The sequence below is a fragment of the Puma concolor genome, chromosome B2, assembly GCF_028749965.1.
Source record: "Puma concolor isolate L17-30 chromosome B2, mPumCon1.1.hap2, whole genome shotgun sequence".
Taxonomy (NCBI): domain Eukaryota; kingdom Metazoa; phylum Chordata; class Mammalia; order Carnivora; family Felidae; genus Puma; species Puma concolor.
This window is the reverse complement of record NC_141671.1, coordinates 92,398,740-92,424,824: the sequence shown is the minus strand read 5'-3', so window position 1 is coordinate 92,424,824 and position 26,085 is coordinate 92,398,740. Positions and strand designations below refer to the sequence as shown.

General features: G+C 33.8%; 1 protein-coding gene across 3 annotated transcripts in view; it reads left to right on the top strand.

The window, feature by feature from the left end:
• Positions 1-26,085, top strand: part of ASCC3 (activating signal cointegrator 1 complex subunit 3) — a 373,037-nt gene that overhangs the window by 61,970 nt on the left and 284,982 nt on the right. For all 3 annotated transcript variants that reach the window (XM_086707498.1, XM_025925165.2, XM_086707497.1), the window contains exons 5-8: positions 2,703-2,823; positions 6,946-7,150; positions 7,868-8,009; positions 8,812-8,937. In XM_086707498.1, the coding sequence (XP_086563624.1) occupies positions 2,703-2,823; positions 6,946-7,150; positions 7,868-8,009; positions 8,812-8,937 (594 nt within the window). The remainder of the gene's footprint in view (positions 1-2,702; positions 2,824-6,945; positions 7,151-7,867; positions 8,010-8,811; positions 8,938-26,085) is intronic.

The following is a 26,085-nucleotide window of genomic DNA, read 5'->3' as shown; positions in this document are numbered from 1 at the left end:
TCTTAGTGGTAAGTATCCAGTGTTTTCACCATTAAGTATGATGTTCACTATGGGTTTTTCGTAGATGCCCTTCATCAGGTGGTAAAACTACCTATATTCCTACTTTGTTAAGTGTTTTTATCATGAAAGGCTATTGGATTTTTCAAATGCTTTTTCTGCATCTGTTGAGCTGATCATGTGACTTTTGTTTTTTATTGTGTTGATATAATGTAATGCATCAACTGATTTTCTTATGTTGAACTGGTCTTATGTTCCTGATGTAAATATCACTTTGTCATGGTGTGTAATTCCTTTTCTATATTGCTGGATATGGTTTACTAGTATTTTATTGAGGTTTTGTGTCTCAACTTCTAAGAGATATTGGTCTGTAGTTTTCTTGTAATATATTTGTCTGGTTTTGGAGTTAGAGTAAGACCTGGGAGATGTTCTGTTTTTTGGAAGAATTTGTGAAGAATTGGCATTAATTCTTTTGAATGGACTCACCAGTGAAGTCATTTAGACTTCTTTGTGGGTTGTTTTAATTCAGTGTTTGACTTGTTATAGATCTATTCAGATTGTCTGCTATTTGCTAGTTTGTCTTTCTAGGAATTTGTATATTTCATCTAATCTACCACTGCCAGGGTTTATGATTGTTATTTGCTTGTTTATTGGTTTGGTGACTAGCTGGATATTTTAGTGCAGACAATTCCTCTAATCCTTACCCCACAGTGTTTTAGCTTCTGGTATTGTTCCTCAAGGAGGCACACTTTCGGGTATATCCACAGTCATCCTAGATGAAAGTAGTTTTGGCAGGACTCTGCTTTTCTTTCCATGACCTAGCCAGCTATTAAACTTTACTAATTACCAGATAATTGCTCTGGTCACAGAAATGTCGTGGGGCATAAATTGTTCCACAAACTAATAAACTTGTGGCCACTTTGAAGGAATTGGCTCTTCCCCCCCTTGTCCTTCCTTAGTTCTCTTTTGTAACCTGGTTGTTCAATTTGTGACTCTTCTACTTATAGTTAACCACAATCTGTGCTGTTTTTGAGAGGACCCTAAGGCTTCGACTTTCTGCCAAGTTGCACATGAGGCCCATACCTTTGGAAGAGATTGGGACCTTTCTGTTTTATAGCCTAGTTCTTCCCCCAGACAAAATCTTTGAGGCAAACTCTGGAGCTAGGAGTGGGGACAAGGGACAGTTTATCTCTGACTGACACCCTTGCTCTAGGAGCTGAGTGCTGATGGAAGGGGTAGGCAGTAGGCTAAGTCCTTCTTGGCTTGCCTCTCCTGGTGTGGAATTAGTGCCTTATGAGCCAGGGTGAGAGTGATTGGGCCCCGGTATACTCCATGATGTTTAGGCCAAAAGTAGAGGTTCTAGGACTAGGGCCTTGGCCTTATATGTAGATAATGTCAGTTAAATGAACAGCAAAAAGAAAATATTTATTAAATAGTTAGCATTTCATATATACTTAACATAAGTTCCTACTTTAATTATGATTTTGTGTGGAATGAATCTCCGAGAATAGTTAGAATTTGGCTGATATAAAATCTTCACATGTAAAATTAGATATAACATTTCTGGACAGGAGGAAAAAACATCCTGGAACCATACTGGAAGAAATTGAAAGGCTTTCTGGAGCAGTTACTTTGTATAATTATGTGATTGAAAGTCTTTCTTGGGGCGCCTGGGTGGCGCAGTCGGTTAAGCGTCCAACTTCAGCCAGGTCACGATCTCAAAAAATAAATAAATAAATGTTGAAAAAAAAATTAAAAAAAAAAAAAAAAGAAAGTCTTTCTTAATCCTAAAACTGGTTCTCTGACTTGAATAAACTTAATCTTTGGCAACTGCTCTGCATAAGATACACATGGAAATTTTTTATAAAAAGTTACATAAAGTACTTTGTGGAACTGTGTTTTAGATTTCAGATTTATTAAGCATTAAAAATTATTAATTAAGGGGTGCCGGGGTGCTCAGTCGGTTGAGTGTCCAACTTTGGCACAGGTCATGATCTCACTGTTCATGAGTTCGAGCCCTGCGTTGGGCTCTGTGCTGACAGCTCAGAGCCTGGAACCTGCTTCAGATTCTGTGTCTCCCTCTCTCTCTGCCTCTCCCCAACTTGTGCTCTGTCTCTTTCTCTCTCAAAATTAAATAAAATTTTAAAAAGTATTAATTAAACATTAATAAAATAAATTTAATAAAATAATACAATTAATTATTAAGCACTAAAAATGTGGTGTGTCATGAATCATTAAAACATTTTAATGGTTCTTTAACTCTAAAGTGATAGCTGTTATGTGTAGTAAGTTGGAAGAAAATTCATACTCTGGACTCTATTTGCCAAAACCAGAACAATATTAAAAAGCAAATTAATTTTGGAATTTCATTTGGTTATACCTAGGAAAGGCAAGTGTAAGGATTTATAATTCTGTGATTTAGTTATATATATGTCATAATTATTTATATACCATATATATCATAATCATGATTACTTTTACAGATTGAATCATGTGCTTTAGTAATTGCATATTGACTTCGTAAACCTGAAAGATATGTAACAATGTGAAGAGTTGCTTTTCTTTCCTAAGTAACTATTTTTTTCCAAGGTATTGTTTGGGTACTTCTTGCTCTAGTAGTTTGGCTTCATACCTCTGTTGAATAAGGTATTAATAACTTGAAAAAGGTGATTTGAGGTAACAGTTGTTTTGATTCTTCTTTTAAGCTATTTGAACTGCTGGGACCTGATGGACTTGAACTTATTGAGAAACTCCTCCAGAACAGAATTACAATTGTGGATAGATTTCTTAATTCTTCAAATGATCATAAGTTGCAGGCTCTTCAAGGTAAGAAAGTGTTCAGTGGTAATTCCAATTTAAAGGAAGATTCATTGGTTAGCAAATCTTTTTAATATAATTATATATTAATATCCTTTGGTCTATTATATAATTTAGCAATACCACTTTTTAAAGTAGATTTTAGATATGGCAGATTATGAAACAAATACCACAATGCCCTAAATAGGCTGTTATGGTAGAGATTCTATTCTGTTTAGGTATAGCATTTTTTTTAAATTTTTTAATTTTTTATTATTTTTGCTGAAGGTTTGAATAGATACTTTTTTTTTTTTAAGCAACTGCATTTGATATTAACTGTGGGCCAAGTAGTGTTATAATTTCTTCCCAACTTTTTTATTTTGAAAACTTTCAAACCTAGATAGTACAAGGATAGTACAGTTAACACTTGCATACCTTTGTGTAGATTCGACAGTTAACATTTTGCTTTCTTTCTCTTATTATCCTCTTTACACATGCACTCACATATACATAAACAAACACCTACATTTAACATTTTTGATGAACAGTGGCCTGGAAGTTGCTGACATCATAATATTTCACCTGTAAAATCTTCATCGTACATTTAAGAACAATAGCAGTCTCCTACTAAACTGCAATACAGTTATCATGCTCAGCAAATTGAACATTTATATTGTCATGTATCACATGTATTTAAAATCCCCAGAAGAATTAGAGTAGTTGAGGAAGCCAAAATAATTTTTAAAAATGCTTTGCTTACTATGATACAACTGATGCTGAACTCAGATTTTAAGTCATAAGCAGGAAACCTGAATTTCTTACTTTTACCCAAATGTTCTTTGCCAGCCTTATATATAGTTTGGAATTTTTAAAAAGTGCCTGGGCATAAGAAATTAGACATCCCTCCCTTCTTCAAATGAATCGGCATTTATCATTTTTTAATGTAAGTTATGTTATCTTTTCCTTACATATATGAGTATGGCACTAAAATGAAGTTATGAAAAGAACCTTGATTTAAATCCAAAATTTCTTGGGGCTTTCTTATCCTATACTTTGATTACTGGTAGTTTCCTGGAGTTGTCTTGAGATTTTTAGAAACTTAGAAGAATTGAGTTTAGCCACTTTGTCTTTATGCAAGTTTCGTTGTTCTTTAACTGTGTTTATCACTTACAAACTGCCTTGCTCTAAGAAGGCTCTCCCACCTGCTAAAGATATTTATCACACATTGTTGGAAACCACCAGAGTTTAAGAGCATTTAAAATGGGTGTCCGCCAGAAAGAAAGGAATGAATGTAAATATCTAGTCTTGCAGTGTAAATTCTGACAATTTATTGTTTATTTTGTCAGTCTCCTAAGTGTTGATATAGGGATACATATTGATCTCACCTGTTAATAGTGCTAATTTACTTAACAGAAAGTTCAAAATGATTCCAGCTTCACCTGTGTGTTTTTTTTTTTTGTTTTTGTTTTTTTTTTGGAACTATAGGTGATGAGTTAGTGTTGTCTTGCAGTTTAATTTTCTCATACTGCTTTTACTCTTTTATTCTAAGCTAGATCATTATTATTGCCACTATCTAAGAGTAGTAATTTTACTATAGAAAAGTGGGGTATTAGTAGGCTTTAACTATGTCTAAGGACTATTGTAAAGAAGCTGACAACCAGCATGTTTCAGATTTTTTTTTCAGTAGAGTTTTTCGTGTACATGGCTTAAACAGATATTTTCCTTTATTTGCGGGGACGGAGGTGGTATGGAAAGGAAATATTCTTGAAGAAAAGATTCTTCAGAGTCTTATTACTTTATCAGTGTTCTCATCCATTTGTATCTTCTGATCTAATTTTGTGTTGAGGATCGTTCAAAATTCTTTAAAAACTACCAAATTATATTTGCATTCTTTATTAAGCTACTTTAATATGACCATCACATCCCATCCTTTTCTTTATTCCTCCAAAATCGTGGTCTTAGAAGTTGCTTCTTACTATTTATCATTTTCTAGTTTTCATAATGATTTTTTTAAAACTTTTTATTCCAGATGTGCATCACCCATTTTATCTCTTCTGTTTTTATTATAACCAGGAAATGTAGGTGAGAAGTGGGTGGGTAAAGTGGATTGACTGCTAAGGTGAGGATAGTTGTAAATTAAATTCTATTTTTAGTGCTGATGTGAAGAATGTTTACTCCAGGGTGTGTCATAAAATCAAAATTAAGTTAGCTTATGCTATCAAGGACAGTGTTTTGAGTAGTTACACACGATCTTTTTGGTCATGATTACATTCTAAAAGGATACAAGCTTCCACATTCTTCTTCAGTAAAATTTTATAGAATTACTGGTAAACTTATTCATTTCATTTCTACTTTTCAGGCTCTAAAGTTAACTGAACCTACCAAGGAAAACTATACATTTAAACTTTTGCTGCTGTATGACTTACTTTGAAAATTACCTATTATGTTCAGTGTTACAGGATTCCAGTGTATTCTCTTTGAGGCTTAAAAAAGCTATTAATGAAGCAGACCTGTTTTCTTCTTATTACATTTGTTTAAAATGTTAATTACGTTAGCATAGCACTTAGAGTGTCATCCAGGGTATTTAGTTTCACACACAGAATCCTTAACATTCATTTATATAATAAATACATAGTGTTATTCACATGGTATTATTCATATTCTACTTAATACAACACCCAGTGCTTATCACAAGTTCCCTCCTTTGTACCCATCACTCATCTAGCCCATCTCCACCCACCTCCGTTGGTCAAACCTGTCTGTTCTCTACCATTGAAAGTTAATTGGCTACAAACTTAATCATTATAATAGATGTATAAGACTTTACCAAAAAGTAAAATATATATGACCTAGAAAAAAACTTTTTTTCAGAACTGTACTAATATAAAGGAGATCATATCTCATTTCATAGTTTTCATGTGATAAGTCTTTATTTCTCAGTTTCCTTCTTGAGATTTCTAAAGCCATTATACAGAGGTATTACTTCATGTGATTGAGAGTTAAAATGATTTATTCAAAATTATGTATTGAGATAGTGACAAATGACTGAGAATTGTGAAGATTTGACTTAAATGAATTAGAAGGCTATTTCGCTATCTTGATGCTTTCTTAATTCCTTCCTTGTTCGGTGTGGGATCTTGGAGTTTAATAAAATAACTTTGTGCTGTGCTCCTTCAGAGTATGGACCAAGTTTAGTTCCTAGCCTAGGAACTGGCTTCCTTTTACTGTATTGGGGACCTACTAGTTCCAGGCACTGCTGCTAGGCTAGGAAGCAGGTTGCTTCCTAGCCTAGCAGCAGTGCCTGGAACTAGTAGGTCCCCAATACAGTAAATGTGTATTGATTTGGATTGCTTTCAGCAACATTCCTGTGATTTCCTTTAGGGCCACAGTGAGCCAGGATACTACTACTTCAAAAGATTTAATTAAGCATAGAAGGTTAATCCTGTTGGAAGAAAAAAAATTCCTGAATATTGAGTTGACCAAACCACAGGTTTAAATTGGACCTTGTAGATGAAATATTGAACTTTCATTGACCTGATTGTTAGTGGCTCTAGCCATCTTCCCTTGTTTTGTTTTGTTTTGTTTTGTTTTTAACTGTATTTCCACAAAAAGGTGGATCACAGTCTTTATTTGCCTGGTCATCTTCTAAATATATCCTGAGCTAATGTTAATAAATTGTATTTCATGTATAAGTGAGTAAAAACATATATTCAATTTAACATAGTAAGGCTGTTACACAGGGAAAAGTTATATCTAATATGTAAAGAATATATTTATTTCATTATTATGTTAACAGTAAGTGCTAATTAGCATTGATAATTATATTTATTGAAATTATGTAAACAAATAATTTCAAAATTATAAAACTGAATTTTTAAGTTCCTGATGTTATGTGTAAGAATTTATGACACTAAACTATGTAGTGTGTATGAAGAAAATATCTACTGACTTTTCTTAACCACTGTCTAATATCGCTTAGCTATCACATTAAAAAAAAAAAAACTCTCCATAAAACATACAATTGAATATGACAGTTTTAAAAAAACTGAATTATTAGAGCATTGTGCTATTTTATATTTTGGTAAAGGGGAAAAATGGTTTTCCTAAAGCTTAAACTCATAGAACATGATATGTCTTAAATTTGCTTTGTAGACAATTGCAAAAAAATTTTAGGAGAAAATGCTAAACCTAACTATGGTTGTCAAGTTACCATTCAGTCTGAACAAGAAAAGCAATTAATGAAACAGTATCGTCGTGAAGAAAAAAGAATTGCCAGACGAGAAAAAAAGGCTGGAGAAGATGGAGAAATTGCAGAAGGAGTTATGTGCTTTGATCCTAAGGAATTGCGGATACAAAGGTAATAAAAACCAGAAGCTGAAAGATGCTTCTGTTGTAATTGCTAACTTTATGCATTATTTTTTGGTTAGTCTTAACAATTTAGATAACTCGTACTTCTAGTAAGGTTTTCTTATAAGAACAGACTTTTGTTGTATGAAAACCTAATTTTCTGGGATAAGAATGCAATGATCTTCTTAATTAGAATATTCTTGGTTACATCTATGTAGGTGAGAATTTTAGATTATAGAAGTAAGCTATTTTGGGTGCTGTGCACAAACCACTAGGTTAAAATTTGTAAGCCTACACAGATTTATTTTGAGACTTTTGGGTTTTTTTCTAGCTTAATAAGAATACTTTTCCTTGTGTTATTTAGAAGTAGAAAGGAAGAAAAAGAAAAGCATTATGATATTTGTTCTTTAAATTTTGAATACTATTTTTATAAAGGAACTTATACCTTGTTAAACATCTTTGGATTGTGACAAACAAAATTATAAATAAAAAACACTAAGTTAAACTTATCAAATGATGTCATCTAAAAATACTACCTAAAAAATGTGTTAACTCCTATGTAGTTACATTGAAAATGTCAGGATTACTAATATCTTTCTTTGTGTAATTTAATTTCTTCCACTTCATAATGGAAAGCTACCTGAAATTGTTATTATAGTGACTTTGTACTGGCTTCCTTTTGCTAGATAAAAATTTTGTATTTATCCTACTGTTTTTATATTTACAGAGAGCAGGCACTTATGAATGCTAGAAGTGTTCCAATTCTGAGTAGGCAGAGAGACATGGACGTTGAAAAAATACGTTATCCCCATGTTTATGATTCCCAGGCTGAAGCCATGAGAACATCAGCATTCATTGCTGGTGCAAAGGTATGTCACTGGTATATGACCACTTTGGGATAATAGGTCTATTCTGAGGAAATAACACATAGATTTTTCCTGTGTCTTTTCTGGCTCTTATACTAGTTGATATACTATGCTAACTTTAATTTCAAAATATTGGGGAAAATGAGATAATGCAGTGTATGGAAACTTCTTGACACATATTAGGTACTCAAAATGTATTTGTTCTCTTCCCTTTTGTTATTTATGGAACTTGTATTTTTGAGTTTTAGTGGTTACATCATTTTTTTAATGTTCTTTACACTATGTATATGGCACAGTTTTCCTAGCAACACAAGTATATTTGTCTTCAGGATACCATCTAATCAATATATACTTAAAACTCATTAACATAATATGGTCTGTGTGTTATATGAGAGATCCAGTATATGAATAATTCGTATGTGTGTGGTTTTTTGGTTTGTTTTGGTTTTGTTTAAGCTTGTTTTTCTTTAAAGAAATATTTTTGGGGGAGACAGAGAGACAGAGTGCAAGCAGGGGAGGGGCAGAGAGAGAGGGAGACGCAGAATCTGAAGCAGCTCCAGGCTCCGAACTGTCAGCACAGAGCACAGCAGGATCATGACCTGGGCCAAAGTCTGACGCTTAACCCACTGAGCTACCCAGGCACCCTTGTTTTTCTTTAAACTAGCTAAATTTTACCACTGCTATGTCTAAAGACATTAGTGTTCTCTTTCTCTCTTTCTCTTTCTTTCTCTTTCTCTCTAATTAAATAATCTCTACCAGAGCAATTGTTTGTATTATATTTAATTTTAATTTTTGATGTTTATAGATGATTTTACCAGAAGGAATTCAAAGAGAGAATAACAAGATGTATGAAGAAGTAAAGATTCCCTATAGTGAACCAATGCCAGTTGGCTTTGAGGAAAAACCAGTTTATATCCAAGACTTAGATGAGGTGAGATGATCATTTTATAAAGTTGTTATTTTTGGTGCTTGGTATGTTTTCTGAATAGCTTTTTATTTAAAAAATTATTTTTAAAAGTTAGTAGTTGGCTAATATAGTAGAGAGCTATATGCAGTTAATTACTAAAAATTTACAATAGGGGAGTTTAAACTTTAAAAAGTCATTCCTTCACACATTAAACATTTTTGTGTGTATATTTCTGTAATTTCATGTTTATTTTGGCTATTTCAGCTAATATTTGGTTTAACCTATGTAGGCGGACTTAGACTGTTTTAAAGGATTCATGTATTGATATATCAAATGGTCAGTCTATAAAATAATAGAATGCTATTTGGGGAGGGGATCAAATTCTAAACTATTTTTTTCTCAGCTTTTAAATTTTGAGTAATTTCAAACATATGGAAAAGTCGCATAAATTGTATTATCTATATATCTTTTGTCTTCATTTACCATTTATCAAAATTTTGCCATATTTGCTTTATCTCAAAATAAATATTTCTTAACTTACTTTTAGATTTGCTTAAACTGTTCAACTTGTGATTTATTATTTTCCTGAATTTTTAGAGTTTTAATAACATAGTTTTAGGAAGGAATTATTTATAATTTTTACTTCTGCTTAAATTGTGAGGGTTTGAGAAATTTTCATTATAAAGCTATGTAGAGAAATAATCATTCCCTTAAGTAAACTTATCAAGTAGTGCCAATCCAGGATATATTGGAAACTCAGTATACTCATTGTAGTTAAAACAGTGCTGTAGTAAACTTGTATGGCCCTTAGAAGGAACATACAGAAATATAAATTATATCGAGTGTTGTGTCCTAGTGGTTTTAGAGAACATCAATATATTGAGAGTGCTAGTCTGACTTAGTATTTAAAGTTATTTGAATGATTTCTAGTAATAGGGCATTGTTAGATAAATTGTAATGCAGATTGATGACTAACTTTGTAATCAGGTGTTCTTGGGATCAGATTTATTGAATTGTATGTAAATCGAAGTGAAAATTGTTCAGATAGTCTTTTAAAATGTATTTGAGGGGCGCCTGGGTGGCGCAGTCGGTTAAGCGTCCGACTTCAGCCAGGTCACGATCTCGCGGTCCGTGAGTTCGAGCCCCGCGTCGGGCTCTGGGCTGATGGCTCAGAGCCTGGAGCCTGTTTCTGATTCTGTGTCTCCCTCTCTCTCTGCCCCTCCCCTGTTCATGCTCTGTCTCTCTCTGTCCCAAAAATAAATAAACGTTGAAAAAAGAATTAAAAAAAAAAAATTAAATGTATTTGAAAACATCTTAATTAGGGTACATATTTGTCAGAATTTAGTTTTGCATATAATTTACTTAGCAAATCTGTGGAGTGTAATTGAAGTTTACACTGAAGGGAAAATTAAATTGAAGGTAAAATTGAAGTTTTTGGTGATCAGCATCATAGGGAAAGTCCAAATTCATGAAGTTTTAGAGTGCACAGGAGGCTATAGGAAAAGAATTAGTATATTGAAGCTAACTTCTTTTTCTTTACTTTTTTTTAAATGTTTATTTACTTTTGAGAATGCATGAGCGGGGAAGGGGCAGGGAGAGGGAGACAGAATCTGAAGCAGGCTCCAGGCTCCAAGCTATCAGCCCAGAGTCTGAGGCGGAGCTCGAACCCACAAACCGTGAGATCATGACCTGAGCCATAATTGGAAGCTCAACCGACTGAGCCACTCAGGTGCCCCGAAGCAAACTTCCTAAGTTTACAATCAAAGCAAACATGAGTGTAGGAGGGCATATCATCTTATCCCTTTTTATAAGAGGAGACAGTTCTCCCCATAGTTTTGTTTTTTTTTTTATCAGCTCCTCAATACTCACCTGCACCAAATACATCCATGCATACCTAAAATATGCACTTTAGTTGAAGAAAAATGGCAAAGATGTAAGATACCTGAAGAGTATTCATGTAGAGAGTGAGGGTGTGATCATGTAGAGTATTTCATGTAGGCAGCGTTGATAATGGGTGAGAACCTCTGATCAGTATCTCTTCAACCTTAGAGTTAAGATCACAGTTTCAATCAAATGTATATCAATTAATGGTTATCAAACAGTTTCAGTCAAATATGTTGGTTATTGAGGCTTAAAGTATATAATCCAGCACTTTTGGCACTTGTCTGCATCCTAGGTTGCTTATTTTCTGTGTACTGTGGGATCTTGTCATCTGGGTATTAAACTCACTGAGAAATCAAATATATACATAAGCATGTGCTAAATTGAAAAAAGAATTCTTAATTTAGTTTAAGGTATACCAATTATTTAAAGTATACATATTATTTAAAGCTAACCTTTTCTGTCACCAAAATGAAGTTCCTTTATATATATATATATGTGTATGAGTGTGTAATTTATATGTAGTCGTTCAGAAATACCAAATAATGGAGGCAAGCAAAAAGAACAGCATAAAAAATAACCACAGCCAACCAGAATTAACTACATTCTACACATATGTGTGCATTTTATTTTGTTTCATAAAATGGCATTATATCACACATACTGTTTGTGTCTATTTGTATATTTATCTACATACATCTTTCCATGTCAGCAAACATATCTGCAGCATCATTTATAATCACCATACAGTATTCCATTTTATACCTTTATTACTTTTAAACTGATTCCTTTTTGTTACAGTTTTAAGTTGTTTTCTAGAGTAAGTTTATATATTAGACTAAAATTGTAATTTTATATTGCTGGGTTTCATCCTCTGCATCAGAATTATCTGTAGATCTTTTTCAAAATCCAGGTGACTTGGCTTCTATAAAATTAAAGTCTCTTGAGAAGGGTCCAGGTACCTGTATTTTGAAGATGATTTTTGGAGCACTGTAGGTGATTCTGAAATACAGCAGGACATAATTTTGTACATAATTCTTTTTAAACCTTACCAGTCATTATAAGCATTATCATCATTGAAGTTTATTTTGTTTTGTGTATTAAATATTAACATTTTTCATGTGAAAAAATTAACATTCATTGTATAATGAATGAATCAGGCTTCTTATTTTTCTTTCATATTTATTTCTAAATAAATACTTTGTTCATTTTAATTTAGGTTATAAGAGTAAGAGTTTTCCTAAATGGGTTAATTTCATCTACAACCTTAATGTTTGTTTGCTGTGTAATGTAATATATTTATGGGTTCCATGGATTAGGATCTGGACATCAGTGGGGATCATTATTCTGCCTACCACACATGAGAGTTTAGCTTTTCTTCCACTGAAGAATATCAGTGTTATTTAGAGTTTTTGGCTATTACAAAGTGTGTAATTCTCCTTAGGCTGCCATAACCACAGCCGGGGTAGCTTAAACAATGAACATTTATTTTTTCACAGTTTTGGAGGTTAGAAATCCCAGAAAAAGGTGCTGATAGATTTAGTTTCCAGTGAAGACTCTCTTCCTGGCTTGCAGACAGGCACTTTCTCACTGTGCTCCCATGGCTTTACATGGGCTCTTCTCTGTATTGTGTCTCTTCCTCTTAAAGGACACCAGCTTTATTGGATTAGGACTTCACTCAGATTACCTTATTTAACTTTGTTACTTTCCTAAAGGCTCTGTCTCCAAACACTGTAACACTGGGAGTTAAGGCTTTAATTTATGTACTTAAATTATAAGATGAAACCTAATTCCATCCATAAGATGGATAAAGCTGCTCTAGACATTGGTATACAGGTTTTTGTGTGAACAAAAGTTTTCATTTCTTTGGACTAATGCCTGAGAGTGCAATTGTTGGGTCATTATTGTAGCTGCATAGTTAGTTTTTTTAAGGAAAACTACCACACTGTTTTCTGGGGAACATTTTATATTCCCACCAGCAATCCAATATGATTCAGTTTCTCCACGTATTCACCAGCATTTGGTCTTATCAGTATTTTTATTTTAGCCATTTTAATTTATATTTTTATGTTTTATTTATATTTATATGTATACTTTAACCATTCTGATAGAGTGTAGAGATTTCTCATTGTGGTTTTAATTTGCACTTTTATAAGCAGTAATAATAATTAGATAATACATTCAAATGCAAATGTCATTTTAAGTACATAAGTAAATCGTTTGATGTCATGTAGCTTTACATAATGATCCCACCAGATATCATTAGCATGAGTAGTAATTTAGACCTCAGGAAAAAATATAGGTGTTAGCAGAATGTTAGCTTAGTGGATGCCTTTGTTGGCTTGGATCTTTTTTTATATAAGGTAGAATCTATATATATCAGGAATAGTACTCCTGAAGATGGTATCTTTCTCTTTTTACTGACATCATGATTGCATGCCATTCCTAACAGTCCTACAGAACTATAGATAAAATGCTTTTATATCCTTTCTTGACTGAATGTCACATCAGATAATTGTGTCCTGTTTGCAACACAAAGTTGAAGGTTGAAAGTAGAACTGTTGCAGAAGAGAGAAATGCTGAGCTCCTGAGTTAAGAAAGTGGCATCCTACATGAAAAATGGGATAATGGAGAATAATTTAGGTACCAGTATATATAAGATCTGATGACTGATTAAATGAGAGGGGATGAAGCAGAGAGAAGACTCCAGAATGACATCCAAGTTTTTGTTTGAATCTAGAATGATATCCGGGGCGTCATGGGTGAGTGATAGTGCCATTTACCAAGCTGAGGAATAGAAGAAAAGGAAAGGCTTGTATATGTTAAGTTTAGGAGGCAATACACCATGTTAGTTAAGAGCAGAGCCTCTGATTCCAGGCTGACCTAGTTTGACTTGGACCCCCCACTTTCTAGCTGTGAGACTTTGGGCGAGTTACTGTCCTCTCTGAAATCCAGTTTTCATTTGTAGAATTGGGATAATAGAACCTCCCTTATAGTTTAATGGTGAGAATTAATATATGTAAAACATGTTGAAGAGTGTTGCGTATTTAATACATTTTAGCTAAAATATTAGCTTAAAATGAAAAGTGTAGTGATGAAAACTAGCATTGGCAGATAAGTGTATGGACAGAATGAAAAGACTTATTGTTACTTTGGAAATTATATTTATTAAATAAATTACTTCTGTGTTCATTTATGCTATTCAGCTATTCTTTCATTCCAAACATATGTAGAGTATTATTGGATGCTATCATACAAGATCAGGAAGAACTAAACTCATAGTCATTCTATTAAGACATCGAGAGTGGTTTCTAATTAATTGATAGCAGTTAAAGAAACCAGTCATTATAATTATTGACATCTGTGGTTATTCAAGTCAGACATTTTGAAAAAAGTCAAATAGAATAAATATAAAAAGTATTGCTGGGGCATTTGGGTGGCACAGTCAGTTAAGTGTCCACCTCTTAATTTCAGTTAAGGCACAATCTCAAGGTTCATGAGTTCGAGCCCCACATTGGTCTTTGCTCAAGTGCAGAGGCTGCTTGGGATTCTCTCTCTCCCCCTCTCTCTGTCTGCCCCTCACCCACTTTTGCTCCCTTGAAAGAAATAAACTTTAAGAAAAATATATTACTTTTCTTTTGGTTTTATTTTGTTTTCTGAACCCGAGCTGGGGATCTTAAAGCCAGAGTTTGTTGACATGGTTTGATTCAATCAGATTATAAAGGCAAGAAAGCTAAATAAGCACCCAGAAAAACACTTTAGAGTGTGGATCTTTTTCACGAGACCACTTTGAAAAGGATGAAATGTTGCTAAAACCTGGACATGCTCCCAAAGCCTTTCCTGAAACAGCTCACAAGGCTGGTTATTACACTGTCAAGCATATCATCAGTTTCATCAGAAGCATGGCCTTGAATCACTCCTTTTTAAGAGGTGGTATCAAGAAATAATAACAAAATATAAAGTTGAAAGTTGAAAAGTGAGTTTACAATCTTTTTTACACTGATAGCGATCTTAGCAAAGAATATTTCATTAAATTTCATGGGGAAAGAAATGATGTAGCACAAATTAAATTTCTACTCATTTTGTCAAATTCTAATTTCCCTTGATACATGCCTACCATCACCTGGAGACTGGAGCCATGTGAATCCTAATGCTAATGTATTTGTTTGCTAGTTTTTTGAGCACATATTATCATTAAAACAAACAAATGAACAAACAGACATGTAAATGTAGACTACTTATGCATCTTTATAAACCCCACAATACATTGTTATTCTTTTTGCTTTAACAGTCTTTTTAAGATATTAAGATTTCTAACAATAACAACAAAAGTTTTTTTTTATACTTGTGCACCTATCAGGTACCTTTTATGCTTTTGTCTAGATCCAGATTTCCATCTAGTATTCATTTCTTAGAGTGCAAGTTTGTTGATGAATTCTTTCAGCTTTGTATGTCTGAATAAAAATCTTCATTTTGTCTTGTTCTTGAAAGATATTTCATTTGATATAGATTCCAGTTTGAGGCACCTGGGTGGCTCAGTCAGTTGAATATCTGTCTGACTCTTGATTCGGCTCAGATCATGATTCCAGGGTTGCAGGACTGAACCCCACTTCAACTACATACTGAGTGTGGAGCCTGCTTAAGATTCCCTCTATTTCTGTCTGTCTCTCTCTCTCTCTCTCTCTCTCTCTCTCTCTCTCCCCCCTCCCTCTCTCTCTCTCCCTCCCTCTCTCCCTCCCTCTCTCCCTCCCTCCCTCTTCTCCCTCCCCCTCTCTCCCTCTCTCTCCCTCTCTCTCACTCTCCCTCCTTCTCTCTCTCCCCTCCCCTGCTCACACACCATCTCTCTCTATATATATAAAATAAAATAAAGTTAAATTTAATTTAATTTAATTTAAAGTAAAGTAAAATTTAGAATTCCAGGTTGACAATTTCTTTTTTTTTTTTTTTTGGTCAGTCCTTCTAGATGTAGCTGCATTGTCTTCTTATGTTGTTTCTGATAAGAAGTATGCTCTCATTCTTAATCCTCTATGTCATGTGCTTTTTTTTTTTCTGGTTGATTTTTAAGATTTCTTTTTTATTGGTTTTAGGCATTTTGATTATGATATGACTTTATATTAGCTTTCTGTTGTCATACAAGAAATTACCAAACATTAGTGATTTAAAACATCCATTTGTTATCTCAGAATTCTGAAAGTCTGATTTGGGTAGGCTTGACTGGGATCTCTGTTCCTGGTTTTATAAGGGTGAAACTATTGTGTTGGCCAGGCTGAAGGGGAAGGATTCCCTTACAAGGTCATTCAGATTGTTGGCCATATCCACTTTGTAGGGGTTGTAGAACTGAGGTTCCTGATTCTTTTCTGTCTGTTGTTCTTAGCTCCTAAAGACTACTCATCTTCTCTGGCATATGGCTCACTCCAGCTTCACAGCCAACAAGGGAGTATCAATTTCCCATGTGCTCTAAATCCTTGACTTCATGTGGCAGTGAAAAAACTCTGACTTTAAAAGATTTGTGTGATTAGGTCAGATTTACCCAGATAATCTTCCTTACTAAAGGTCAGCTGTTTCCTATAGCATAATGGAATCATGGAAATAACGTCCATCATATTCAAAGTTCTGGGATTTATGCAGGGAGTTATGCTGTGGAGTGGTGGCAGGGATTGAGGAGGAAATCTTGAGAGCCAGTTTAGGATTCTGCCTACCACTGCCTCGATGTGGTTTTCTTCCAGTGTTTTGTTGAAGCATTGGTTAAGCATCTTGGATCTGTGGGTTTCTGGTCTTCATCATGTGGGAAATTTCTAACCATTATTTTTTAATTTTTTTACCCCTTCCCTTTCAGGAAGTCTTACACAGATAAATTAGGGTTCCTGAAACAGTCACACAGCTTACTGATGTTCTATTAACTTTTGCTTTGTTTTATTTATTTTTTGAAATTTTTCTATCTTCAGGTTTCATTTTGGGTGATTTCTATTGCCTTGTCTTAAAATTCGGTCTTTTTTTCTGCAGTGTCTAAAATACTGTTCATTGCATTCAGTGTATTTTTGGTGTAGCATGTAGAGTTTTATCTCTAATGAGTTTGTTGTTTTGTTGTTGTTGTTTTGTCTTCTGTGCTTCCACTTGCACAATCATTTCTGTAGGGGTCAGCAAACTTTCTGTAAGGATAGTAATTATTTTAGACTTTTGGACCATACAAGGTGTCTGTTCAATACTCATTATTATTTTCTTTTTTATTAAAATACCTTTTCAAAATGTAATGACCATTCTTATAGTCTATAAAAAACAAATCAAACCGAAATAAAACAAGCAAACAACAGATGTCTGGCCAGATTTGACACACAAGCTGTTAATTTGCTGACCTTTGCTCTAGTTCCTTGAAGAGTCTGTCATTTGTATTATTTCTTGATTTGTTTTAGTTGATCAATTTTTTTTATCATAATGTGTTTTTCTGCTTTTTAGTGTGCATGTTCATTTTTTTTTTATGAATACCAAACATAATGATTTTATCTTGTTGAGTACCAGATATTTTTGTATTCTTACAGTCTTGAGTTTTTTCTTGGGATATAGCTAAGTTACTTTAGATCAGTTTGATCTTTTCAGGTCTTCTAAAATTTCTTAGGTGGGCCAAAGCAACATTTAAAAGCTAGTTTTGCCCCACTAATAAGACATAGCTCTTCTGAGCAGAGAACATAATTCCCAGTTAAATAAGAGGTTTTCCACTATGGTTGGTAAAAAACAGGAGCTGTTCTAGACCCTATGGGGTGAAGTTTGAGTTTGCTTCCTCCAGTCCATTTAAGTGGTTCTTTCCCCTACCTTGGGCACTTTTCTCATATGCTTGTGCTCTTTGGAGATCTCTGGAATTATCAATTCTCTCTTTCTGATTATATATATTTTTTACAATAAAAATATCTCCCAAATGGAGAAATTCAGCTTTAAGGGAATGAAGTAGGCCATGAAGCTTTATTCCATCAAAGCTCATGAAATCCCTGTGTTTTAACAGAATCTTCAGTGTTTATCTATGGATTTTATTTTTCTTTTTGAAACAAAAGCAGCAGATAAATCTGGAAATTAAGAATTATAGCAAGTTAGAAGGTATGTTTTCCCCCTTCTCTCTGGAGGAGGCCAAAAGTTTATTGCATTCCAAGTTGTTATCAAAGGAAGGAAAAAGTCCTGTTTTCAGTTATAAATTATTAGAAAAGTGAGATCTGTACTCTGAAGTAGGTCTTAAGTAAAATGAGAAAAGAAAAAGGAGTTGATTCCACCCCTTCTTTTCCCATTCCTTACTTATAATAGTGGTTTGCACTGGACACCCTCAGCTCCCCACCATCCTTCCTAAAAGACATTTAGCAATATCTGGAGACATTTTTGGTTGTCACGACTAAGAGGGTACTGGCATCTAGTAAATAGAAGCCAGGATACTGCTGAATATTCCACAGTGCACATGACAGTCTTGGGGACATTTACGAAAATGTCAATGATGCCAAGATTTAGAGACCCCAATAGAAAGAGCCATCTAAGACCCTCTGGGGTTTGATACCTGGAACCTTGGTTCCTTTTTTTTTTTTTTTTTTAAGTATTTTCTAAGCATTGAATAGATCTAAAAATATTACAAAATAGGATTATTAAAAACTTCTAATTTGTAATCACTCCCTAAGCTTCTTTGATATTGTTGTCACATATTTTAGTTCTATCTTGTTTTAGTTTTATACCAGATATTGTTATTACTGCTATTATTGTAATTGCAGTCAGTAATTATTTGGATTTATCTATATATTTTGCTGTTTCTTAATTCCATCAGTGTGTTCATGTTCTGTGATTTTTCCGTACCTGAACTGGCAAAATCTCTTAATTTTTGTTAATTGAAAATGCATTTATTTTATCTGTGTTCTTGTAAGATATTTTTGCTGGTAATAGAATTCTAAGTCCATAGCTATTTTCTCATAGCACACTAAAGATATTATTCTACCACATCATATCTTAAAACATGAAAGATGTTATTATATCATCTGCTTTTCTTTCCCACACTCCCCCCCCCCCCCCCCCGGGAGAATTCTACCAGATATTTATTTTTATTTTTTTAATTTTATTTTTTATTTTTTTAAGTTTACATCCAAATTAGCATATAGTGCAACAATGATTTCAGAAATAGATTCCTTAGTGCCCCTTACCCATTTTGCCCATCCCCCTTCCCACAACCCCTCCAGCAACCCTCAGTTTGTTCTCCATATTTATGAGTCTCTTCTGTTTTGTCCCCCTCACTGTTTTTATATTATTTTTGTTTCCCTTCCCTTATGTTCATCTGTTGTGTCTCTTAAAGTCCTCATATGAGTGAAGTCCTATGATTTTTGACTTTCTCTGACTGACTAATTTCACTTAGCATAATATCCTCCAGTTTCATCCACATAGTTGCACATGGCAAGATTTCATTCTTTTTGATTGCTGAGTAATACTCCATTGTATATATATATACCACATCTTCTTTATTCATTCATCCATCAATGGACATGTGAGCTTTTTCCATACTTTGACTATTGTTGATAGTGCTGCTATGAACATGGGGGTGCACACCGGTATTTCGTGAATAAATGCCTAGTAGTGCAATTGCTGGGTTGTAAGGTAGTTCTATATTTAGCTTTTTGAGGAACCTCCATACTGTTATCCAGAGTGGCTGCACCAGCTTGCATTGCCACCAACAATGCAAAAGAGATCCTCTTTCTCCACATCCTCACCAACATCTGTTGTTGCCTGAGTTGTTAATGTTAGCCATTCTGACAGGTTTAAGGTGGTATCTCATTGTGGTTTTGATTTGTATTTCCCTGATGATGAGTGGTGATGAGTGGTGATGAGTGATGTTGAGCATTTTTTCATGTGTCAGTTGGCCATCTGGGTGTCTTCTTTGGAGAAGTGTCTATTCATGTCTTTTGCCCATTTCTTCACTGGATTATTTGTTTTTTGGGTGTTGAGTTTGCTAAGTTCTTTATAGATTTTGGATACTAACCTTTTATCTGATATGTTGTTTACAAATACCTTCTCCCATTCCATCAGTTGCCTTTTACTTTGCTGATTGTTTCCTTCGCTGTGCAGAAGCTTTTTATTTTGATGAGGTCCCAGTAGTTAACTTTTGCCTTTGTTTCCCTTGCCTCTGGAGACATGTTGAGTAAGAAGTTGCTGCGGCCAAGATCAAAGAGGTTTTGCCTGCTTTCTCCTCGAGAATTTTGATGGCTTCCTGTCTTACATTTAGGTCTTTCATCCATTTTGAGTTTATTTTTATGTATGGTGTAAGAAAGTGGTCCATGTTCATTCTTCTACATGTCGCTGTCCAGTTTTCCCAGCACCACTTGCTAAAGAGACTATCTTTATTCCATTGGATATTCTTTCCTGCTTTGTCAAAGATGAGTTGGCCATACATTTGTGGGTCCTATCCTGGGTTCTCTATTCTGTTCCATTGATCTTTTTATTTATTTATTTATTTATTTTTTTGAGACATCTGCAATCAATCTCATTTAGGTGTTTTTTTGTTTTTGTGTGTTTGTTTTTGAAGTAAGTTTTCTCTCTGGCTTCTTTTAAGCATGATCTCATGGTTTGTAGGATCAAGCTCTGTGTGGGGCTCTGTGCTGTCAGCTTGGGGTTCTCTCTCCCTGTCTCTCTGCCCCTTCCCTTTACATTTTTCATATACCTGTAACTTGACAGACATTGTTAAAAATGAAGAAATACAGAGTATTTCCCCCCTCTCCAGGAACTTGCACTATAGCTGGGGACATAAGACATCTGTGCTGAATATTTACAAACAATATACTGTGGAATGCAGTAAGCACAAAGTCAGTGATGCAAATTTAATCCATTTTATATAGATGGCAAAGGAATTAGTGCAGGCTATAGCTCTTTTGACAGTTTCTTGAAGAAAAGGAGACTTGAGTTGTTCCTTGACTGCTGTGATCTGGAGGAATTGAGCCTTATCTGAACATTGACAATGAATTTAGCATTGTTTTTTATAAGAGAGCTGGTGTGGGTTATACAGAGGAAGAAGCATTTCTTGATTTTGTAATGAAAACTTTGTGTGGATCTGGTATGAAATATTAGAGATTATGTCTTGTCCATATTACTTTTTCCATAGAACTTTAAAATGGTATTTCTGTTATAAAAACTTGGTCACTGTCAGGAGGGCCACTATTTTACAATTATTGTGTGAAGTATTACTATGGAAACTGTATGGAAAAAGTTAAAAATTTTTCAGCTTACTCTCAACAGTAATTAGGGATTTTGTTGTATTCAGACTGCTATGTGTGAAAAGCATGCTTTTGATATACTATATTTTCTTGTTTTGGAGGTCAGTAAAGGTTCATTATGTAAAAGTTTGCTCTATTGGATAGCTTTCTTATAAAGTTATAAATAAGATACTTTTATTTATTTGTGACTCCCAGCAAGTATTTAAATTATTTGCTTAAAAAGTAAGGTTTAGTTGTTTTGAAAGTGTACTATCGTTCAAATATATGAAACAGCTAGGTCTCATTTGAAGGGAAATTATGTCTATATTTTTCCTTATAAAGAATTAATTTTATCTGTATGCCCTGAACTTCTTCAGGATTGTAGTATGATAAAGTCTTCTGGGAACACTTGCAAACAGCTAACTAGGTACAGAGCATCAGCTACTTAAAAAAAACCTACTAAACTAGAAAGAGTTATAACTAACGTCTGCACCTCTAGCTAGGAGAAATCTAACAACAGAACTTTCTTTATGACCTACACTTTATTGATTTTATGGTAAGAAATTAGAAGAGAGATTAAAAGCCTCAAGCATATTGTGCTTTCCCATGATGATAATTTTAGAACTCAAATGAATTCAGAAGTCTGAAAATTAGATGACTTCAACTTGTAATGTGAGAATTTCAAATTACTTTAGAAATAGACTTAGTCCATATCTTCCAATATATCTATGCATTGTGTTTACACAGACCTCTTATGATAAACAGAAATGTTTGGTATGATTGTTGCTATTTATAGATTTTTATTATTTTTCTCTGGAAATATGCATGGATTGGTTATCATTCATCAATAATTATTTCTTTAGCTCCTGATTGATACAAGGCATTTTGCTTGGGAGGTATGATAGGCACAAAGCAGTTTAGAATTATGATCCTGCCTTTAAAGGGACTTTATCCAGTTAGGTAAGTAGAACTGAGGTTAAATTTCACCTTTCACAGTTGGCACATTTTGTCATGTGGATCGAGTTACATAGCACCTCCAAATTTCAGTTTTTCTCATCAGACTATTTATTTTAAAGATTATATAAGTCAACACACAGAAAATGTGTAGTGGTGTCTGTGATACATTTTAAATTATCAGTAAATTCCTAGCCTGAGTAATAATTATGTAAACTGTTATCACATTGATAACTGAGCTTTTTGCTGTTTTATCTAACTGGGTACGCTTTGAGTCTTTCTGTTAAGATATATTGATAAGGTTGGAATTATTTTGGTATAAATAACTTTTCAAAACTACTCAAAGATGAATATTGAAGGAATATAGAAAATAGTTCTAAATTAATAAAGATAAAGTAAAATGACTCATTTCTTTAGTTAATACTGTGCATTTCATTAGGTATCTTATATTTCATTTTTTAAGCGTAATTCCCTCTTATAACCCTGAAAGCAAGTTTAGAGAGGGCAAGTTTAAATTTCATCCAGTGGTGCAAGTATGACAGTGACTAAACATAGGCTATTTTACCTTTTTACATCCTCAACAAGCTGTTACATTGTTGATCAACTTCATGAGAAAAATAATTATATGTTGGAGTAATTTTAAATATATCGGGGGAAATCATTATATAAAGATGTCTCAATGTATTCTTAAGCAATCTATATAATATCATGTTTTATTACATAATTTTTATGATTTCTTCCTTGAAATGTTTTGCTTTTCCTTTCAAATTTTTGCATACTATACAAGAGGTTGAAGCAAAACATTTGTCTTTTAGGGACCCCCTTACTAAATGTATGCCTTCTAACTTGATACATGTTTTAAACAAGTTTTTCTGAGTAAAATGCACTTTGTTCTTTCCAGAGTAGGTTGTGTTAAATTATTAAACAACAACAACAATAGACGACCAGGGCACCTGGGTGGCTCAGTCAATTAAACACCCAACTTTGGCTCAGGTCATGATCTCACGGTTCATGGATTCGAGCCCCACGTCGGGCTCTGTGCATGATAGCTCAGAGCCTGGAGCCTACTTTGGATTCTGTATCTCCCTCACTGTCTGCCCTCCCAGGCTCATGTTTTCTCTCAATCTCCCTCTCTCTCTCTCTCAAAAATAAATAAACATTAAAATAAAAGGCAAACAACAACAACAAAAAACAGATGACTAAGAAAACCTAGTCACTGTGTTGGGAGTGGGTAGAGAAAGTTAGAGTAACAGTCCTCAGTCTTGGGCTTTGATAATCACTTGGGATGCTATAAAGAAATGTACAAATTACTATTCCCACCCTAGATAAATGAATGAAAACCTCAAGGGTTGAGTCTAGAAATCTGTCATTTTTAAAAGCATGTACACTCCCTACCCCAAGTATGAGGATCCTCTCTCAAAGCACTGGCCTCCTCAGCACACCCTCGGCTGAGTTCCTATCCGGCAGTCTTTGACCCGACACTTTTCCTACTCTTTCAGTGGTTTGTTCAGTGTATTTGACACCCTTCTATGTGAGCTTCAGATCTCATGTGGGGGAACAAGCAGTAAATTTCAGTTTAAGGAAATAATTTATAAGTCCACTTTACTAGTTTCCCCATTATATCAGTAATTCTCAGATCTTTCATTTTATAGGAAAGAGTTCATGATGTTACATTGTGTATTTAAAATATTAGACATTTTAAAAGGTACCAATTTAAATAGGTATTTAAAATTTGTGATCTTTAGGAAGTCAATACCAAGTATGTTCTTAAGCATTGGAATACACATGCACACACACACACACACATTTGTATATTGAACTGACCACTTTAAGTCATTAATACTTTTATTTATATAATACATTATTTTGCTAAGTTATTACTTAAATGAATTCTTGACTTAAAATCATACTGTTATTCCAATATTGTGAGTTTAAATGCAAGTGGAAATAGTCTCTTATTACTTAGAACAATTCATCTGAGCATTCTGTTGATGAAATTTTCTTGTTTAAGGAGATGTATATTTAAAGTGATATCCTTGCTTTATTTAATTAGTTTTGTGGAAAGTTTAAAGTCATGTATACTATAAGAAAATTTAAATTAAGAATTACCCATATTTTAATATCTATTACATTTTGTGAGCTTGACCATCTAAGTGCCAAAATACTTTATTTTTTCTGAAGATTCAAAGTAAGCTAGTGAAAGGTTACTTTTCACTAACTTTAAATGTTAAAGTCAGAGCTGAAACCAGTTACTACCATAAATATCAGCCAAGAAGCTGAAAATGACATTTTCTTTGTAGGATTCAACAGAATTTGACAGAGACTGTTGTGCTTCTATTTTATTGCCATGATTAGAAGTGCAGCTGTTTGTCAGAAGGCAGGTCCCACAATTTGGACCAAAAAGACTGTTTGTAATACCAAATAAATAATGGTGTCTTAACATTTTTAAGCCGTGACACTTATAGTGACATCCTGGAAGTATACTTGGGTACATGTCAGTAGGAGTTCATCTCCCTTGTGAAAATAATATATTAACTAAATAGAAAATACCAGACTCTTAACCTTCAATTTTACCTCTGCGTTAAGCCTCTGAAGTTTGTGTAATTATAATACTGGTTTTTTGAAAGCAGCCCTGTCTTATTATGGTAGTTCTGTCTACCCGAATCAAACCCCTAATTGAGCTTAAACCATGACTTTTACTATCCTCTTGTATATTGTTGGCACAGCATTTGGGTGTCACTTCTGAGTGACATCTAACTTGCTAAGTTGTTGTTAAGAGTGCACTAGTAGAAATCCAGATGTGCAATCTCAAGGGTTTATCAGTGGAGTTTGTTATCTGCAGACAAAGTTTTGTTAATTTTTTAAAATTCCCTCTCAAGAACTTTTTCTTCAGTTTTCCTTAGCATTCAAACCTTAGCTGCAACTTAGGAACAAGGAAGGTACCCTCACCTTCCAAAAAGAGATTAGTGTCCCTCTCTGACTCACATTATACCTTAAGTTCTCGTTAAATGTGGTATTGCTATTGTTTGTTATTCTCTCTTTTTTTTTTCTCTTTAGGACCTTAATAGCTTCTTATTTATCATTTTGTTGTCATGTAGGTATATTTAGAAGTCTCATTAATTTAGTGGTGTTTCTTTTTTATTTTTTCATTATGCTTCTTAGATGGAGTATTTTCAGTGTGAAAATTTTTAGGAATTGCTCCTTAGGGGCATATTAAGTATTTCCAGATACTATTAGAATAGTGTAAATACATACAGTTAAATAATATGAAAGGGTTATGAATTATGCATTATGATTTCTTATGGCTTCTTGTCACATGTAATAAAATTTGGATCCATTTCATTTTATAAAATACCTAACTTGATTTTTACAAAATCTTACAATCTTACTTCCTTCAAAGATTTAATAGTAGATTAGTCTCCTGAGGCCTTTTGTTGCTAAGATTTAATTTCCTCTACCCAGATTGTCTGGTTCACAATGAATTATTATCATGAGCCATTAAAATGCATGACTCTTTAGTAAAGAGAAACTGTCCATGGACTATTTTATTTTCTCTTAACTAGCAGAATTCACTAATTTTTCAGTGCATTTTCAAGTGGGAGTACAAATTGGAAATTAGGTGTTTGGTAAAAATGTTGGTTTCTGTGTGAGATAATGGAAAAGGGTGATCAGTTATTATGTATTAACACAAAAACATTACATATTTGTATCTGTAAAGACAAATTATGTTATTTTTATAATTTAAAAAAAAATTTTTAAATGTTATTCAAGTTTTGAGAGAGAGAGAGAGAGAAAGAGTGCAAGTTGGAGACACAGAATTCGAGGCAGGCTCCAGGCTCTGAGCCATCAGCATAGAGCCCAACACGGGGCTCGAACCCATGAGCTGTGAGATCATGACCCGAGCCAAAGTCGGATACTCAACCGACCGAGCAACCCAGGCACCCCATATTTTATTTTTAGTACTTTAAGAAGTATAAAGTAGATCTTCCTCTTTTATATGTTTATTGGTAAGATAAATATTTATATCCTAATAAAAGCATGTTTGTGGAGCTGATTATAAAATCTGTTCACTCTAAAACAGTAATATCTAAAATGTAATGTTTATATTTATAAAACAGAAAGCAAAAGTTCCTTTCTA